Genomic DNA, 21,050 nt, shown 5'->3' with positions numbered 1-21,050 from the left:
GCTCGAAACACTCTGAAGGTCTTGTTGATATGTGTTATGAAGCACGGGTGCTTTTTTTTGTTGTTGTTGTTGCATCCTCATAATCTATGTATTTAACCTACTTTTTCAGTGTGTACAAGTGTGATTGTTGTTCCTATCAATATATGTTTTTTTTCTTTTTCCTCTCTCTTTTATATTGCAAACCATGTAATTTTGTACTGAGTCTGCACTTCGTTTGATTGCCGTGGCCCGCCCACAAGCGCCCTGTCTTGCGCTTCCGCGGGCACACATCTTCCATGTGTAAATATGACAAAATAAATTTATGTATGTATGTATGTATGCATGTATGCATGCATGTATGCATGCATGCATGTATGCATGTATGCATGCATGTATGCATGTATGCATGCATGTATGCATGTATGCATGCATGTATGTATGCATGTATGTATGCATGCATGCATGTATGCATGCATGCATGTATGCATGTATGCATGTATGCATGTATGCATGTATGCATGTATGCATGTATGCATGTATGCATGTATGCATGTATGCATGTATGCATGTATGTATGTATCGTGCAGGATGTGGACGTGCTTGGAAAGATGCGGTGCAGCAACTACACAATGGTAAGGTATTGCATTAGCTTAGAGCTCAAGAGGGTACGGAAGAAATTAGTGAAGCCTAAGCCCATTAACGAGTTAGCTGGAAGAGGGAAATAAGAGGATTTCAGGATATCACTGCAGAACAGATATTCGGCTGTAGCTGAGGAAGGTGGAATTAATGTTCAAGGAATGAACCGTAATATCACAGCTGTCATTACGGAGAGCGCTGTAGAAATCGGCGATAGGATGGTTCGACAGGATATCGGCAAGCTATCTCAGTCGACAAAAAAATGTGATTCACAAAGGCCAAAGCAATCAAAGTTAATAAATGAGCCCAAGGTAGCCGACATAAGAAGCTCAATATGGAGAAAATCGAGCATGCTCTAGATAACGGGGGCTAGCATAAAAACCGTGAAGAGGAAACTAGGCAAGGTAAAAACCAGATGTATGCGCCGAGACGCAAATAGGGCAATGTCACTAGCAATATGGATAAGATAGTTAAAGTAGCCTACAGTAGTGAATGTAATCAGAACGCTAATGAGAGAGGCAGTAGCGCACAGAAATGGGACATCTCGCTAGTAATGAAAGAAGTGGTTTGGTTTGGTTTATGGGGTTTAACGTCCCAAAGCGACTAAGGCTATGAGAGACGCCGTAGTGGAGGGCTCCGGAAATTTCGACCACCTGGGGTTCTTTAACGTGCACTGACATCGCACAGTACACGGGCCGCTAGAATTTCTCCTCCAAAGAAATTCTAGCCGCCGCGGCCGGGATCGAACCCGCGTCTTTTGGGTCAGCAGCCGAGCACCATAACCGCTGAGCCACCGCGGCGGTGTAATGAAAGAAGTAAACAAAGCCTTATAAGCAATTCAAAAGGGGAAAGCAGCTGGTGAGGATCAGGTAACAGCAGGTCGCTTGAAGGAAAGAGGGGAGATTGTGCTAGAAAAACTAGCCGCCCTGTATACGCAATGCCTTGTGATCTCGAGCGCACCAGAAGCTTGGAAGAACCCTAACATTGTCTTAATTCATAACGAATGAGACGTCAAGGACTTGAAAAATTGCAACCAATCAACTTGCTGTCCGTTGCCTACAAGGTATTTACTAAGGTAGTCAAACAGAATCAGGACATCCTTAAATTTCAATCAACTGAATGATCAGACGCGTTTTCTTAAACGATACTCGACAGTAGACCATATTTACATTAGCCGTCAGGTGATAGAGAAATGCTTACAATATGACCAAACGCTATATATAGCATTCATTGATTACGAGAAAGAGTGTCAGGCAGGGAGACACAGATCTCACGAATGCAATTCACCGCCTGTTAACAGAAGGTGTTCCGAGGCCTCGATTGAGAACATATGGGGATAAGAGCAAATGGAGGATACTTAGGCAATTTGCCATTCCTTGATCACAATGTCTTGCTAAGTCAGTCAGGAGGTGTGCTGCAGAGGTTGATCAATGAGTTATACAGGCTGAGCAGAACGGTGGGCGTTTTTTTTTCGAAGTTAACATGATGAGAACCAAATTAGTGTCCAATAATCCCGCGAAGGAAAAGCAGTTCACAGTTGGCTGGGAGTGGTGGAAGTGGTAAGGGGATACCTCTATCTAGGGCGGGTAGTGGCCGCTGATTCCGATCGCGAGAGGAAAATAACTAGGAGAATAAGAATAGGGTGGAGCGCATATGGCAGGTTCTCTCCGATCATGATTGGCAGCTTGCCAATATCCCTCAAGAGAAAAATATAAAAAAGCTCTATCTTACCGGTACTCACCTATGGTGCAGAAACGTGAAGACTAAGGAAAAGGGTTCAGCTTAAGATAAGGACAATGCAGCGAGCTATGGAATGAAAAATTATAGATGTAACGATAAGAGACAGGAAGCGGGCAGAGTGGGTGAGGGAACAAACGCGATTTAATGACATCAAGAGGAATAAATGGGCTTGGGCAGGGCATGTAATGCGAAGGCAAGATAACCGCTGGTCCTTAAGGGTAACGGAGTGAATTCGAAGGGAAAGCAAGCGTAGCAGTGGGCGGCAGAAAACTAGCTGAACGGAGGAGATTAAGAAGATTGCGGGGATACGTAGGTCCCAGGTGGTAAAAGACGTGGTTAAAGTGGTCTTTGTCCTCCAGTGGACGTAATCAGGCTGATGCGTTATTTATTTACTTATTAATTTATTGCTTTGTTTATTTAAAAATACTGTCAATCTCCAGCGGGATTTTTACAGGCAGGGCAGAAACATAAAAAGTCGGACAAGATTTGAACGGTTAGAAAGAAAGAAACGGTTAGAGATTGAAATGGTTAGAAAGAAAGAAAGAGCGCCTTTTACGAGCGGCAAAATTAAACCAAAGCACCTGCGCTTGGAACAAATATTGCGCAGCCGAGGATCCCTACTATACTGCTTAACAACTACTCAAAAAATTCTGGCAAATAATAAACCCTTGAGACCCACGCTATTACCCTTACCAACACAGTCGGAGAGGAGGTCAGTGGCGCTCAATGTGCTGCAATTTTTTATGTTGTGTTTTGCTCTGTTTTTACAGAAGAAGTTGGCGCCTTACCACCTTCACTGCCTACTATCGTACTTCCCCTTCACCCTGTCTGTCCTTCTTTTATGATGGGACTTTGTCTATAATAAAAATGTGAAGCTCTCGTCATCAGCTGGCATTGACGAAATCAATTCGGAATTGTTAAAGCACACTAAGTACATCACTGTTGAAAACCTGTTATTGCTATTGACACAATCTCTTGCTACAGGAAGCCTACCGGATGACTTGAAAGTGGGGAAGGCTGTTCCATTGCACAAATTAGGTGTTAGAAACATTCTCCCCTTAATTATGACCCCCTTTCTCTAACCTGTGTCGCCTTTAAAATCATGGAACATGTTATTTACTCCCAAATTATGAACCATCTTTTCGCATTCTTTAAAGCATGGCATCCGCAAGGGATTTTCTTGCGAAACACACCTCGCACTTTTCGTTCATGATTTGCATATTTATCGTGATCGTAATCTGCAAATTGATGCCTTTTTCTTAGATTTCGCAAAAGGCTTTAAAAACGTGCCTCACGTACAGCCTTTGTCAAAAGTTTGGAGCCCAGGGGGTTTTCTTTTGAGCCACACTGTGTCATTCTTAATGGATCTCTAGCGCTCCAAATTTCCTGGTCATGAGAAGATTTCTGGTACTGCCTCCTGCAATAGGTAGGACTTCCATGAATGCTCCTGGAGTCCCAGTATAAAGCTTGGAAGTGAACCCCCTGGGCTCTAAACTTTTGACAAAGACTGTACTATCGGGGACAAAAGTGGTACACTCCACGCGACCGGAGCGGGAGCAACGGAAAACTGCGTTTCAACGCCATCCGCTGGTGGCATCTCGGACCCAGACAGCCAATCTGTGACCTTTATTATCAGCAGGCATGTTGCTTGACTCGTTTGAATGTTTCGTTCTTTTGCTCGCCAAAATGCCGAGCGGCGCATCAGCAGCTATCTGGTGGCCCTCTTTTCATTTTGTGTCTTATTTCAACGCGCGTTCGAGATATGGCCTCAGAGACGGCGCTCGCACCGTCATGATGTGATCAAATGCCTCACGCGCGTGGCTAATACCCCTGTCAAGCGGGCAAGTTAAGTGCACTTACGGGGAGTGCGCTTCGGCATCCCGAGTGACACTTTGGGCTACGCAGTGCTAAACAGGAAAGCAAAGTGCACTCGCAGTAAAAAAAAATGGCGACAGAAAATGAGCGGAATTTCTGAATAGGACGATGGAAAATAGAAAAAGACTCATAATATTTGATTGCTTAACGTGATAGCGCAAATAAAACGAGGTTCAGCGGTTTTTAACGATGAAAAAAAAATGAAAATAGAAGAAAAGCCAAGACCAGGCAAGACTATCCAGAATTTCGACAACAAACAAGATGGCGGCGGGCAGCGATGTTGCATCTGATCACGTTTACTTGTTTTGTTGCTTCGCTTGTAGCTATAACCAAAGAACTTTTTTTCTGAAAATAGTGTTATAGCACGCAAAATAAAGTTGTAAGCACTTTTTATGCACTATACATTTTGTTCCATTGGAACCGCTGGCGTCGAGGCTACGCACTCGGCCAGCAAAGTGTGGTCCGTGAACGCACTTTCAGCGGAGTGCACTCTTCCGCGAGTGACACTCCACTTGCGTCGTTTAGATGCGGCAAAGTGTACTTACAGCGAAGTACACTCTCCTTAAGTGCACTTAACTTGCCCGCTTGACAGGGGTATAACTTGTCGTGGAAGCAGCGCATTTTTGAAACATTGAAACGAGCCAAGCGGCAGGCCTGCTGATAATAAAGGTCACAGATTGGGCATCTGGGTCCGGGATGGCGCCTATAGATGGCGTTGCAATGCAGTTTTCCGTTGCTCCGGCACCCGCCGCGGGGAGTATACCACTTTTGTGCCCGATACTACAATTGCTACTAAAGCTAAAGCAGCTAAATTTAAATCCTTAGGTTCTTGCTTGGACCAAGGAATTTCTAGAAAAACCGCTCCCAGTTACTTTTTGTTAACGAAAATTCTACCTCCCTTGCAGTAACATCAGGCGTCCCACAAGGTTCTGTCCATGGTCCAGTGCTGTTTCTAATCTCTATTAACGATTTGCCCACGCGTCTAACATGTAACGTTCGCATGTTTGCCGACGATTGTGTCATCTATCGAACAATAACCAACATATCCCATCAAGCACCTCTTCAAAATGATCTTAATCACGTCCTTCGGTGGTGCGACCTATGGCTCGTGAAGCTAAATGCTAACAAACGCAAACTTGTCTCCTTCCACCGTCGCCAACAGCTCCTCGTTTTTAACTATACTGTCCTCAATTCTGCAATCGAACCCACACAATCTTATAAATGCCTCGGCCTAACGTTAAGCAGCGATCTTTCCTGGCGTACTCATATCACTAACGTCATGTGATCAGCAAACCGATTGCTTGGATTTCTGAAACGTCACCTACGTGATGCCGGTCTAAGCTGGCATCTGCATCAAATTTATCTAGATAACACCCTTGAAGCTTTGCAAAATCGTGCTGTAAGATTAATTCACTCCAATTACTCTTTCAATGCCAGCGGAACAGTTAAAACTTCAGTCTTAACTTTTTAACCCGAGCACTCGTCGTCATATAGCTAGCCTTTCGCCTGTTCAGTAAGAAGATATTTCACAGTTCGCTTAATCATCCCCCATATCTAGCACCACCTTCACGCGTATCCCATCGCACTATGCATCCATTTTATGTTGCTCGACCGCTCACTGGAGCCGCTACGTTTGCTGGCTGATTTTTCCCCGAACAGTTATCATCTGGAACGGCCTTCCCCACGTCATTGCTGCCATCACGTGCCCATCGACGTTTGCTACGAGCGTTCCTCCTGACATTCAAAAATTGTAATCTCACCCATGATATGTAACCCACCCGTTATGTAATAACCCGAAATGGGTGTTTAAGGTAATAAAACGAAACGAATAGTAATCTGTAAATGAAAGAAAGATGCAGTAAGAAATGAACGAAGAAACTCTTCAGTGTGCAATAATAACTATAATGTATAATAATAACTATAGATGAGGAAATACTGCATCAATAACGACTCAAAGAAGCTGCTGATACATATCAGTAAACGGTTACTGTGAAAAGATCTCTGATGATGATGACCTATCTATGTGATGATCTATCTACAAGATGAATGGTAACGGGGCTCTTTAACGTGATCTATGCACATTACACGAGCCTCCAGCATTTCGCCACTACCGAAACGCGGCCGCCTCGGCTGGAATCGAACCCGCGTCTTTCAGGTGAGCAGTCAGGTGAGAAGTCACGTGCCGCAAGTGTGTAGGCGAGCGTGGCGGCCGCTGGCAGCTGTGCCTGGGCGTCGCTGATTGGTGGGCGTGGAGTGCGACGCCATGCATTACCTGGCCGGGTGCAGGCTGGCGGCGGCAACTGCGCTGTTGTGTGTGCGCAACGAGGGCCTACGCTATCACATTGACGCACGTAATGAAAATAAGTGGCCGCCCAAGTTTTTTGCCGAAACCAATCTTAGAGTCCTGAGACAAATGCCCACAACTTTTGCAGGAAGTGTGAAGCTGTCCTAACCGGTGCCTTTGCCCACGTTTTTCAGTCCATAGGAACGCGACGTACTCTAAGCAGTATAACTTAATGTGAAGGGCGGGTGTGAAACAAATTAATTTGCACCGTGATTTAGGCATTTGCCTCAAATGTCTGAAATTATATGAGCGTATGGACATGCACCAACCACTAGTAACAATACCAGGCGACTCGCTAGGTAGGAAGCTCTAGAATTTTTTTCGGAATGCATTCTCTCCGCAAACTTTTGTTGGCGATAGTACATAGAGGGGAAAGCTTCATTTGAAAAGAATTTTACAAAATTGGCCAGTGATTAGTTTGGCTAGACTGCTGTTTTTAGGCTAAGCACCTCGCTTGAGAAGTTGCCTCTGATCACGTCGCCGCAATGTTTCGACATTGCCATTTGCAAACACGGGACAACGATACCGCATTCAGGGACGTTGGAGTGGTCCGACGTATTATTAAGGCCTGAAGGAATATATCCAGTTGAGATGACAATAGCTAAACGGCAGGCTCAAGTAGTTCATAGCGCCACTAGAGAGTGCTCCATCCTGTATCTTGTCGTTGTCACACCACATCTGATGCGTGAACTTTTTAAATATGAAGTTGAATGACGCCTATGCGACCATAATGCAATCTTTGTTAATTCTTTTGTTAGATGCAATCCTAACAAGCCAGCATACAAAGTTGTCACCGATTTTTCGAATGCTGACGACGATGTCGTTATTTTTACGCGCCCGGATTCTTTGATGCGTGCGGTTTCTCTTTTCTAGCAAAGTTTGTGGCATGGACGTGATGGTGTAAAATGTTTACGCAATTGTGTCTGAGTGCATATCAAAGTTTGTACCGAGGAAGCGTGTGAAACGCAATCTTAGATTTTCATGGCATAACAGGGATAATACAGCTTTTTCGTCGCATAAAGAGATTCCGTAGCCGATGCCGGTGTAAGAAAAGTAGCCAAGATTTACTGATATGCGCACTAAAGGAAGAACTCAACGCTAAGATGCATGAAGCTAGAGACTTCTATTGCAATAAAGCTGTCTTTTTTCATTAAAGAGAACCCATCTAAATTTTTGGAAGACAATAAATCCTTCTCCAACTCGTGTTCGTTCATCATTGAAAATCAACCCTGCTCTGACGCTCAAAAGATCTCGGAAGCAATCAGTAGGTATTCTAAATCTGTTTTTTTTTGCATTGATGATTGCCCTGATCCTCCCTTTGTCCCTAATTATTCATCACCACCGTTCCCAAATGTTTAAATATCCTGTTCTGGAATTCATAACCTCTTACTTAGTGTAGACACTGCCAAAAGTCCTGTTCCGGATAGCATTCACAACATGCTTTTAAAAAGGTGTTCAGAATGATGTGCACGTTATCTGACAATTATATTCCAGAAATCACTCGACTCCAGAACAGTCCCACGCATTTAGAAGGTCGCTAATATTTTTCCGATCCACAAAACAGGCAGCAAGCAAATAATTTCGAACTACAGACCGATTTCATTGATATCCATCTGCTGCAAACTACTGGAACACATTCATTCTGCACGTGTGACCTGCTCTACCAATCCTATGAACATTACACAATATTGCCATAAATTTTCTTTTTACCCGCACACAGTTGAGATGTGGAATAAACTTGGTGGTTCGTTTCGACAGCTACCACCTGAGCAGTTTTTGAAACAAGTGCCTATTTATGTATTGTGATGTTCATTTCCTTGTAACCAGGCCTGCAATATCTCGTTCCGAGACAGCAGTATCTCTAAATAAAAATAAAAAACAAACTTCAATTGGTTCGGTTTATTGGGTATAACGTCCCGAAGCAACTCAGGCTATAAGGGACGCCGTACTCAAGGGCTCTGGAGATTTCGACCACCTGGGGTTCTTTAACATGCACTGACATCGCACAGCACACGGGCCTCTATAATTTTGCCTTCATCGAAATTCGGTCGCCGCGGCCGGGATCGAACCCGCGTCTTTCGGGTCAGCAGCCGAGCGCTGTAACCACTGAGCCACCCCCGCGGGGCTAAACTGCAATTCCTCATTGTATGGCGTTACAGAAATGCATTTTAAGCAGGGGCTTTCGCTTAATTACTTAATGTTACCACGATAGGTCTGTTGAAGCCGATCACGCTAACGAAGGCCAGGTTTTACTCTCTGCTTCTAAATACTTTTTTAGTCGAATTGTCAGTTTCATTTTAAAGTACTAAGATGGTTTCAAATTGGGCTAGTTGGTAGTTAAAATGGTCACATATAAATGCGCTTTTGAAAAAAAAGACTTGTGACAACACAGGGACGACAAAAACTCTGGTGCGCATCAGAGTTTGTGTCCTCCCTGTGTTAGTTAGTTATATGGGGCTTTATGGCGCATAAGCAACTGTGGCTATCATGCGCCAAACACAAGGTTTGATGATGTTATATTAAGCGTAGAGATGTTACTTTATATTAGATTTAAAACACTGGCTTTCTTTAGAAGCTTGCAAACAAGTGAAAACTCGACAAGTGTTTGCTCGCCTAAAAGCAATGCGGGATGAAATGGAGTGTGTTCATTGTAAAATAGAGCACATTTTTTTTTAAGTTCTTCGAGATGCGAACAAAAAACTATAATGTAATTAGCTGTGAGATTCTCACCACACATTTCACATACAGGTTTGTCTTTTTTTGTTAATAAGAAGCAATGGGTGATGTGTGTGCGACCTATGCGTAAACAACATAAAATTACTTCGATAAAACGCTCTTTATGGCGGCTTGATTTCCATTATTTTAAAATGGGCTTTACACTATGCAGCTTGTTGTTTCCTCCATTTTCCCAGGAAGCTTGCCATTTGGCTCTTAGTTTACGTACTAACTTCATGTAATCCCTAGGAGGCAAATTCGCATATTTTATTTCCATGGTTCTGGCTTGTGCAGCACACATGTCGGCTCTCTCATTGTCCCTAATGCAACGTGACTGGGAACTCAGCAGAATTTTATAACTTTTTTTTGTTGTGATCTTTACTAAATTGCGTGTGATGCTTCCTATCAGTAGCTCCGTGGCATTTTTGGAGTTTAATGCTGTAAGGACGCTCAGTGAATCTGTATAAATGATGCTGTTTTTGATGTTTTCATTTGTTATTTTCTGTACCGCTACACAAATGACATAACACTCAGCGGTGAAAACTGTAGCACATGAGGGCAGTCGTACTGCATTTTCATTTTTTCCTTGTATTACTGCGCTTCCTACATGAGCATGAGTTTTTGACCCATCAGTATAAAATACAGTATAATTTCTGTATTTTTCTTGCAGTTCTATATATTCTTGTAGTATATGGTCGTGTGGCGTACAGGTTTTCCTGAGGCGTGTTAGTGTGACGTCACACACTGTGGGGAGAGTACCATGGCGGTAACGCTTCGTGTCTTCTTGGGGCAATATTTTTAATTTCATTTAGTATACTCAAAGCTTGGCATTTTCCTGCGAATTGCAAGAGCAACGGCTTAATGGCGTGAGGCTTGTTTTTGAAGAGTATTCGGAATGGGCATTTCGTGACAAGTGGGTAACAGAGATGTTTGGGCTGAAAAACGATTTTGAGGATGTATGTACAAGTTAGCGCAGTTCTCCGACCTTCTAAGGAAGGTTCATTAGTTTACACATATAGACTTGCTATTGGGGAAGTTCTGTAAGCACCGGAAGACAACCTTAAACCAAGATTGTGGACAGGATCCAGTCGTTTTATGTAGGACGGTCCTGCTGAGCCATATACTATGGACCCATAGTCTAACTTAGAGCGAACCAGAGAACGATATACCGGGTGTCCCAGCTAACTTGAACCAAGGGTTTAAAAATGAAATATTGGGGTCAGGAGAGTGAAACTACCTGCATATTGGTGACAGGCATTTGGCGCACCACAGGAAATTTTTTGTATTGCAATTACTTAACTAGTAATTAAAATAATTTTTTTTTAAATTTTAATATTGACTTTAGACACTAAGTGTGATTCGCAAAGTTGGAGAGCACTTTCAGAAACCCCCATTCCATTATTCGCCATAAAGAAAACCTTACGTGTACCTCTTTTTTCGAGCTCGAAAGAAAGCCCGCGAAATACAAAAAAAACCACGTGACGAGCGCATTCGCGCGCCGCGATCGTGCTGCTCTCAACCGTGCTTTCAGTGAACGAAATCAGCTCCGGTATTCATTCGGCGGCCCCGTTTCAGAGGCAGGCCGATATCTTGGTGGTGGTTTCTTCGGCCGTGTCAGCCAGTTCGCGCGTGACGGTGTAAATTGCAGCGAGTGCGCTGCGCTTTGCAGTCGCGATAAAGACTGCCAAGCTCGAAGTTTTCAAATGAGAGGAGTTTTATTTGCCAGTTGCAAAGAAAATAAAAGTGGCGGTTTATGGCTTGGCTGTGCGGCGATGACAGCCGTGGCATGCGGTTGTCCTGACTCCATTTCATTTCGGTTTCTTACCAATTATAAAAAGTGCTCGAATAGGTCACCTTGTGCGACGATACAGCTATGGCATCTTGTAACCAAATCAGCCGTTGCATTTCGTATGACAGCCTCAGGCATGTTTAAACAGACTTCCGTTATTTTGTCTTTAAGGTCTTGCGGTGTGGAAGTTGGTGTGCTGTACACCTTGTCCTTGATATGACCCCACAAAAAGTAGTCCAGAGGTGTCATATCAGGAGACCTGGCTGGCCAGTTCACGGGACCTAGTCGTCCTATCCATTTCTGCGGGAACGCTGCGTCGAGCCAGGTCCGAGCCTTGGCGCTGCTGTGCGCGGGGGCGCCATCGTGTTGAAACCACACATTTGTGGCCCTGGCGAGCGGTAGATCCGAAAGGAAGTCGTCAACGGGTGCTCTGAGGATATCATTGGTGTAGCGATCTGCTGTCAGCGTCTGGTCGAAAAACACAGGCCCGATCAAACTACCGTCGAAAAGTCCACACCAAACACTAAATGACCACTGGTACTGGTGCTGCGTCTGTAAAACTCAGTAGGGATTTGAATCGCTCCAGTAATGAGCATTGTGCAGGTTCACCTGTGAATTGCGCGAAAAACTAGCTTCGTCACTCCATATCACTTTGTTCAAAAAATCCGGGTCGTCCTGCATCTTTATCAGAATCCAATTAGCAAAATCGGTCCTGTTTTGGAAGTCCCGTGGCAACAGATTTTGATGAAGCTGTACGTGGTACGGATGCAGGCGGTGTTTGCGCAGTATTCGCCAAACTGATGACCTGGAGACTCCGGTATCCTCGCTCACGCTGCGCACGCTTGCTTGGGGTTCCAGAGCGAACAGCGATAAAATATGCGTCTCGAAGTCCTCGTCAAAAACAGGTGCTCTGTGTCGTGTGGACGTAAAACTGCCCATCCGTCGCAGCGTCTCGAAGGCACGCAGGATCGTTACTGAACTTGGCCGCCTGCCTGGGTGCCATTGTTTCATAAGGTCTGCAGCGCGCCTTCTGTTCCCATGACATGCACCTAGAGCCAGAACCATGTCTGCTTTCTCTTCATTTGTAAACGGCATGTCTGCAGTGCTAGTAATCACTACACCAAAGATTCAGTCTCGCATGAGAGTGGCATAAGAAGAGCACACGACAAACTGTGCTTCACCGCTGCTTCCAGCTTTCAAAATCCTCATTAGGAAACTGCAACACACAGCCGCCAACACCTCGCGGCGAAACATTATTCCCTGTATTTCTCTTTTGCTTCTGAGTGACAAAGCAGACTCGCCATCTCAGTATCTTATCAGATTGGGACTAAGTCGTCGTCGCCGGGTGCCAACTAGCTGACGCGGACGAAAAACCCCCGCCAAGATATCGGCCTGCCGCTGCAACGGGGCCGTCGAATAAAGGCCGGAGCTGATTTCGTTCACTGAAAGCACGGTTGAGAGCAGCACGATCGCGACGCGCAAATGTGCTCGTCACGTGATTTTTTTTGTATTTCGCGGGCTTTCTTTCGAGCTCGGAAAAAGAGGTACACGTAAGGTTTTCTTTATGGCGAATAATGGAATGCGGGTTTCTGAAAGTGCTCTCCAACTTTGCGAATCACATTTAGTGTCTAAAGTCAATATTAAAAAATTTAAAAAAATTATCTTAATTACTAGTTAAGTAATTGCGATACAAAAAATTTCCCGTGGTGCGCCAAATGCCTGTCACCAATATGCAGGTAGTTTCACTCTCCTGACTCCAATATTTCATTTTTAAACCCTTGGTTCAAGTTAGCTGGGACACCCGGTATATGTAATAGGCATGTCCTATCATACCCCCAGCGTTTTCTTGACAGTAGTTTCAGCACATTGAGGGCCTGGGAAGCTTTTTTCTTTAAGCTGTTTATATGTTGCAAGAAAGTGAGCTTTTTATCGAAAGTTATCCCTTGAAATTTATCCTCTTGTTTCACAGGTAATGGGGTTTGGGTTTGATATAGTGTGGGGTCGGCCTGTAGGCCTCGTCTCAAGGAGAACAGAACCGCTACTGTTTTCTGAATGGAAAGTCTAAATCTGCTTCTATCTGCCCATGTAGCCAGTTTATTTATTGTTATTTCTATCTGTTGCTCACAGGTATGTATGCTTGAAGACGTGCATGCTATTTGGAGGTCGTCTACATAAACTGAGTACATTATGGGTTTTGGGATTACTTTTCCTATGGAGTTCATTTTGATGATGAATAAGGTCGTTCTCAGGATGCAGCCCTGGGGTACGCCAGTTTCTTGAATAAAAGTGCTGGAGAAGGTTGCGCCTAGGCGGACTCTGAACGTGCGGTTGCTTAGGAAGTCGCTCAAACAGCCCAGCATCCTGCCGCGGATACCTAGGTCCGCTAGGTCTCGGAGGATGCCGAACCTCCACGTGGTATCGTAAGCCTTCTCCAGGTCGAAGAAGACCCCAATACAGTGTTGGTTCTGGATGAACGCCTCCCGGACTGTGTTCTCAAAGCGAACAAGGTGATCGGTTGTGGAACATGTCTTTTTAAACCCGCACTGGTGTATATCTAAAAGTTGCCGGGACTGAAGTATGAAGGTTAGTCTGATGTTTAGAATGCTTTCGAATGATTTTGCTATACAGCTAGTGAGTGCTATTGGCCTGTAACTGGTGGGACTAGTTGGTGGTTTGCGAGGTTTTAGGAAGAGTACTATGATTGCTTCCTTCCATGCTTGTAGGATTTCTCCACTCATCCATATTTTACTGAAAAATTTTAGGAGAGCCTCTATGGCAGTCTCAGACAGGTCAGCAAGCATGGCATAATGTATATCGTCTGGGCCTGGTGCTGTCTTTTTACCGGATGTTAGTACTGTGTTTAGTTCCTGCATTGTAATAAGCTGATTGTAGTCTTCATGTATGCATGTCCCGAAGGGAAGTTTGTTTTTCTACTATTGTTTTGAGCTTTTGAAATGTGTCTGTGTAGTTGGATGAGCTTGAAACTGTGGAAAAATGCTCAACCCATATTGCCACGTATCATTGTAGCATCCGTTCGTTCGCGCAAGGCCGCACAAAAGGGGTGTTATCATTTTTGTTCGTGACGCGAGAAGCGACCGGACTAACCTCGATTGTTCAGAGCCATGAACAGCTGCATCTACTTGTTTCTAGATTACTCTAGATGATCTCGACCTGTTATCTCGAAGTTTCCTTGCCGGCTTTAAATTGAACGATGCCACGAGCAGCGGACATTCGTAGTTCGACGATTGACGAGCACGCTTGTTGCTTACGCCGCCACCGAGTGATTCAGTTCTTTTCCGGGCGCAAGTCAGCCCAAATAAAGAGCTTCGGTTGCAAGTATTTCTGGTGTCTTCCTGACCGCTGGACTGCCGTCACTACAACGTGACAATATGTTGGCCTGCTCTTTTAATGTTGTTTTGAGTACCGGGTGTTGTTAGCATTGGAAATGCGAAAGGAGTAAAATTTCCTCTGAATTTCCGCACCTGCTCCCACATTTTCTTTGATGATATTGAGCTGTTTATGGAGCATATGTACTGCTGCATGATGCCCTTTCTGCGTTGGTCTAATGTATCGTGCTTTGGCTCTAGCCCTTTTGAAGATGAGCAAGTTTCCTGCAGTGGGATATCTGCGATGGTTGCCCCAAGCCTTGTTTTGCTGCTTTTTGGCCAATGTGCATTCATTTGACCACCAAACTTTGTGTTTTTCGTGCAATTTCAGACGTTTGTGGGATTGCTTCTATTGCTGTAGATGTTAAGCATGCCACAAATTTTTCATTTATTTCTTCTATCGTAAGGGTTTCGGCATTTTCTTTTCCTAGTGTTGCCTTCGTTCTGAAAAGTGCCCAGTCGGCGAGGTGAATTTTCCATTGCCGTGGCTTCGTAGGGAGGATAAATATAGCTGATGTTAGCTTTAAAACCGTAGGTAAGTGATCACTTCCTCGAGGGTCGTCTAATACATCCGATATAAAATCATTAAAATTAGATGGTGATGCAAGTGCTAAATCGAGGCAGGTCATTTTTCCAGAGCTGGGGCAGCAGTACGTGGCTCTTCCCATATTCATAAAACATATCCTATTCGAAACAATAAAATCCTCGATGAGCTGACCCCTGGAATCAGTATGCTCACTTCCCCAGAATGAGGAATGTGCGTTAAAATCCCCTATTATTACATATGGCTCTGGCAACTGTCCAAGAAGTAATGTGTTGTGTGGTGGTATGTACACAGAGCATATTGTTATTGTTTTATGGCTAATGATGTTTACTGCGACCGCGTCTAACTTTGTCTTTAATGATACCTCTCTTGCAGGGACATCGCTTTGCGTAATGATAGCGACGCCTCCCGAGAGTCGACTAGCTTGCACTCGGTCTTTCCGGAAAATATTATATCTTTTTAGGGCGTTTGTGTGCTGTGGCCCAAGGTTCGCTTCTTGCAGGCACACAGCTGTAGGTGCCATTGTTTTGAGCATATCGGTTATGTCTGTGTAGTTTCTGTGTAGACCTCTACAGCTCCATTGTATTAGATACGCCATTGTGATAAGCTGGGGATTGGGGAAAGTTACTTATTCTCAGGAGCAGTGATTCGTGGTTTCTCATTTTTCTCTAGGGAGTCTCGCCGCCGCTGCAGCGATGAAGAACCAGGAGTTGTATCCATCGCCACTTTCGTGGCGCCGGATTTCCGCGGAGACGCCGCGGATGCGTGTGTTTTAGATGTCGGCGGACTTTCGCTGACATCCATATCCTCCACGGTGGACATGGAGGATGCTTCTTGTTTGCGATGGCCCGTGGCCTTCGCATTGGTCTTTTTTGTTGGAACCGCTGAACCAGGCCCTGCTCCAGAGGCAGAGCCTCTTGGGCCAGCAGTTGCCTTCTTAGAGGGGTGGGGCAACAGGTCCAGTTCAGCAGAGCTGTTCTGGGTGTCTGTCGCCGAGGATGCCGCTGCTGAAAGTGGGGCCTGAGGGCCTCCGGCGAGGATTGCGTGGTCTTCTCGCGAACTTTTCAGCCCTGTGAACTGTACCACCGACTTCTGTGGTGGGGACCTAGGTGTCGACACCAGGTCCACCGGATCGACCTTTGTGCCGAGAGAAACTGAAGGCGGCGGTGGTCCCCGCGTCACCGCTTCAGAGTATGTCCCTTTCTATTGGAAAGAGACGCGTTTTTTTTTTGCCTCAAGGTAGGACAGGTTTTCTGTGGTCTTCAAAGTTATGATTTGTTTTTCTGTTTTCCAGACTGGGCACGATCTGGAGTACGCGCCATGTGCACCATTGCAGTTGATGCATTTTGGCGTACATTCGCATCTTTCTTCTGTATGTGCGTCTTCTGCGCATGTGACACAAGTGGGTTTACCACGGCAAGCCAACATGCTGTGTCCAAAGCGCTCGCACTTGAAACATCATCTCGGATTCGGTATGTATGGGCGGACTTTACAATGGAGGTATGCGGCGTGGATGGAATCAGACAGAGTTGTGCTATTGAAAGTTAGGACAATGTGTTTGGTCTTGATTTCTGCATTGTTTCTCCGGATGGTTATTCGTCAGGCTACTATAACTCCTTGTTCAGCTAGTTCTTGCATTTCCACATCGGTACTCTGCAGGAGTTCATATTCAGATATGACGCCCTTTGAGTGGTTGAGGGTGGGGTGCGGGGTTACTTGCACACTCATTTCTCCAAGATTCTGTAATGACATCAGTTTGTTGCTTTGTTCTTTTGTGTTTATTTCTACAAGGAGATCTCCGGTTCGCTGCTTTTTTTCTTTGTAGCCTTTGCCTACACAGCTTTTTAGGGTGTTGGCGATGACAAATACAGACAGGTTGGCTACCGGTTCATCAGTGTTTGAGTGAACCATAAAAAACTTCGCTAACGTTTCTGGCTTCTGTGGGTTCAATTTCTTCACATCGGTGCGACCCCTTTTTGGGGGACGATCAGATTATTTTGCAGATTTATCCATACGGCATGTACTGACGGAGGGTTCCTAATACTTTGTCGCCTCTGATTCACCCTTATACACAGAGGAAGGTCCCGGGACTCCCCGTCTGGTTGACAGACGAGGAGCCCATCGGCCGAGGATTGACCACTTCCTCGACCGCCACCGTTCGTGGTTTCTTCCCTCCACCTCTCAACCTATCGCCACGGTACGGATGACAGCTTCGGTATGGGGGCTGAGGTCCGTGGTGGCGCCCAGCACCAACACCTCGTTACACAAGGTGCCCCTGCGGGGTGTCCTCCCTGTGTTGTCCCAGGTCTTTTTCAAAAGCGCAATTATGTGTGACCATGATTTTACAGTGTTGTACATCTTTTGTGTAGGAGTGCTCGAACGCGCTAACGAAGGCCAGGTTGTACTCCCTGCGCCCTAAATACTTATTTAGTCTAAATGTCAGTTTGATTTTAGAGTGCTGTGTCTTCTGCGTAGGAGCGCTTGGCACTCATGACCCAAGGTAGATTTTCCGGAATTCAGCTGACTGTACGCTACTGGAGATTTTGACGACCTATAGGAGGACCTCAATTGGTACAACATGGCAACTCTATGGAAGATAGCTTTTAATATTGCGACCCTATGGAAGATACCTTCTGGTGACAGCGTAAGTGTAATCACAGTTTCATGATAAAGTCGCGCCTGTACGTCGGTGGTGGCAGCTCGTGTGAAACAGACTCATTTCTCAACGGTGTCGAAGATTAAATCAGGGAAGAATAAATCGCTGTCTGGCGTTTTACAAAAGCCAGCGTAGAAGAGGCACTGCGGACGGCCGACCCTCCTTTGGAGTGGATTTATAATCATTGTGTGTGTTTTGCTTTATGCAAAGGAGGCAACTAGGGTCATCAGGCGGTAAACGCAAGGTTAATGTGTTTGCATTCTGGAAATATTATTTAACATCTAAAAGTTTTTTCGGGAGGTTTGGGCCCTTTGAAAACGTAAAAACGGAGGAAACAACTTCTTTTTCTCGCACGAGTAACCATGGTGTAACCTGATGTGCTCGTCATTAAACTGCCAGAGGTATTTTTCCTTCATCTCTCCATCTTTCTGCATGAACACAAAATCTGGCTTGATTGGTTTATTGGGGTTTAACGTCCCGAAGCGACTCAGGCTTTGTGGGACGCCGTAGTGAAGTGCTCCGGAATTTTCGACCACCTGGGGTTCTTTAACGTGCACTGAAGTCGCACAGTACACGGGCCTCTATAAAATCTGACTTGACGATTCCCACATATTAGCATAGTTCACATGTGTAGGTTTGACTTGGTTTTAAAAATAAAGGTGTGTGTAAGATCTGTGTGCCAAATGAGAATACAACCAAAAATCACTTCATGCATTCTCTATGTTCCTTGTTTATTTCTTGACGTCTTTCTGCGAGCTTGTACAGCGCATAGACCCAGCAGATTTTGTGTTATAACCTCGCATTGTCATCATTGTTGTATTACGTGTACATCACGAAATAACAGTATGACCGCATTGCTGGAGTGTAGTGCTTAATATTAAGCTGGAAAAATCAGTGCAGATAATACTGTTCTCGATGAGGTCGTCTAACATTTTCTGAACACTACAAATGACAGCCCAAAAATTCGCTCTAGATATTGATGCACACTGAGCAAGTTCTTTTTTTTCCTCCACTGCTAGACTTCCAACGTTAACTGCAGCTTTCGAACCATGTATTTTAAACTCAGTGTAGCTGTCATATTTTTCTTTTAGTGCAAGATATTTTTACAAGGTGTGTTCTCTTGGTGTTTTTCTCTCGATTAATTGTGTACGATAGCCATATCATGTGGGTCGTTGGCTCTGTGCAATAGCTGATATTGTGTCCTGTATACGAGGTCTGGGCCACATCTCTTCAAATTGAAAATGTTCTGGCCTGGGTGCTTGGGCTTTATTGGCGAAATATAGTTGAGGAAGACAAGTAGTAACGATTAGATAACAGAGGTGTTTAGTTCGTGATGTTATACTGAGAATGTATGCATAGTTTAGTGCAGCTCGTCCACTTTCTATTCACTGCTCCTTTACAATAACGAAACGAAAAAAATAAAGCAATAGAATTTGAATGAAGGCATACCACCTCCCCCTCTACAATAATATCAAGCAGGATATCACCTAACATGCACGCTGTCATACGGCCTGCCACTATACAGCATCCACAAAATTTTCGCAGCATAAAATGGGCCCCGTAGTCTTATGTACTCATGGATATTTTACAAATAGAAGCGCTTTGTCTTTACATAGGCCCTTGAAGTCAAGGAAGAAAACCTTTTCGGGAATATAGGATTGCGGCCTGATAACAAATGCGCTTTCAAGATCATGCACACGTCATACTAAACCCTTTTCTCCCATTTTCATTGTCTTTCTCGCACCACGAAACTCGTGCATTGACACTTAGCTTCTTTTCAGGGCCGCTATCGTGTGACCATCCATGTAATGCACACTTAACGCATATTTTACAGCAACACTGACCCTTTGCTGCTTTTTAGTACCGTTATCGTGTGACAATTCATATAAGACAACGCACATTTTTGCAGCAACACTGACACTTTGCTGCGCCGTTAACCTGCGACCATCCACGTAACACACACCTAAGGCATATTTTTGCAGTAGCACTCCGGCAACTACGTAGTAACAAGTGCCGGAGAACTATTTACACAACGGAGCGAACTACGAGCTTCCGCGCTGCCGATCTTTCGTAGGCTAGCTGGCGACTGCGCCGTAGTGTGACGTCGGTTTTGTGTAAATATCCAATACCTCTTAAGTTAATAGGCGTTCCAGAAAGGAGTCGGCATTGCCCGTAACGTTCAGAAGCTTTTTTCATAGTCGAAAGTAAGCTGCACTCCACAGGAGCAAGATGTTTTGTTTTAGTTTGGTTTGGTGTTTTAGCGTTCAACATCCAAAAGCGATTCAGACTATGAGGCACGCGGTAGTTGAGGCGCCAGATAATTTCAACCACCTGGTGGTTCAAGATAAGGTTAGTTGGTATTGCACTGGGCTGTTGCTTGACTGGGTGGAGTAGTTACATGGACAAAACAAGTCGACTGGACGTGGAGCAACTATCAACTGAAACTTTATTCAAAAAAGGGCATATCAATGGAAATAGAAGCATTAACTGAAAATGCCTGTCGCTGGTTTTCATTAACAACTGCGTAAGCTGTTTGCCAACAACCGCCTTCTCACTCTCCTACACAAGCGCCAATCCATGCGAAGGTGTTGGAAGTACGCCTTCAGTGGCACTATCACCGAATGGGAGGGCTGTGTCAGCTGTGTTTTTTTTAAACAGCTCACACTGTTGTTAATGGGAAAAAAAGTGACACGCATGCTCAGTGATGGCTCGCATTTCCTTTCATATGCCCATTAATTTTTTTTTTCAAATAAACCTTGAGTTCACAGTTGTGCCACGTCCAGTGATTGGCATGTTTTATCCTTTGCACTACTCAGCGTAGTCAAAGAACAAAGCTCCTGAGGTTCCTTAACGTGCACTGACATAGCACACTACACAGTCCTCTAGCATTCAGTCTCCATCGAAGTGCAACTGCCGGAGCACGGTGTGTACCACACCGTATGCGACCGACGCGGCTTCTTTGCCTAGGATCCACAAGATGATCACTCTGTGCACGCTTACCTCGTCGCGGAGACGCCAGGCGGCCTTTCGGATCCTCAGCGCGGCATCTGCCTCACCCAGAGACCCCATGCTCTGGACAACCGTGGAGATCGTCGGATGCCATGATACCTGTTCGAAGGCCACCGCAGCGCGCTTCATTGAAGAGCCAAGGATAAACCCAGCCGCGCACTGGACGAGCCCGTAGTTGCGCCGAACCTGCAAGGGTAAAACGGGGAAGGTACTTTGTAGCACATACTCGCCTTGACGCATATTCGGTGCGAGCGAATGTCCGGGCGTGCCCGACGGCGGCAAACAATTGCTGGGTTATGGAACGACCTCAAAACTCATTTACATGTTAGCCAGTCGGAATTTTGTTAAACTCCGGAAGGAGGGCAAGTTTTCTAGAG

General features: G+C 45.0%; 1 protein-coding gene across 1 annotated transcript in view; it reads right to left on the bottom strand.

Moving 5' to 3' along the window:
• Window positions 1–21,050, bottom strand: part of LOC149369695 (uncharacterized) — a 97,290-nt gene that overhangs the window by 5,253 nt on the left and 70,987 nt on the right. The window contains exon 9 of the mRNA XM_089576289.1: window positions 20,665–20,859. Within this exon, the coding sequence (XP_089432415.1) occupies window positions 20,665–20,859 (195 nt within the window). The remainder of the gene's footprint in view (window positions 1–20,664; window positions 20,860–21,050) is intronic.

The sequence above is a fragment of the Amblyomma mixtum genome, chromosome 1 (assembly GCF_055824585.1).
Source record: "Amblyomma mixtum isolate Tamu chromosome 1, ASM5582458v1, whole genome shotgun sequence".
Taxonomy (NCBI): domain Eukaryota; kingdom Metazoa; phylum Arthropoda; class Arachnida; order Ixodida; family Ixodidae; genus Amblyomma; species Amblyomma mixtum.
The sequence above is the reverse complement of the archived record's forward strand: the minus strand, read 5'-3'. Positions and strand labels throughout refer to the sequence as shown.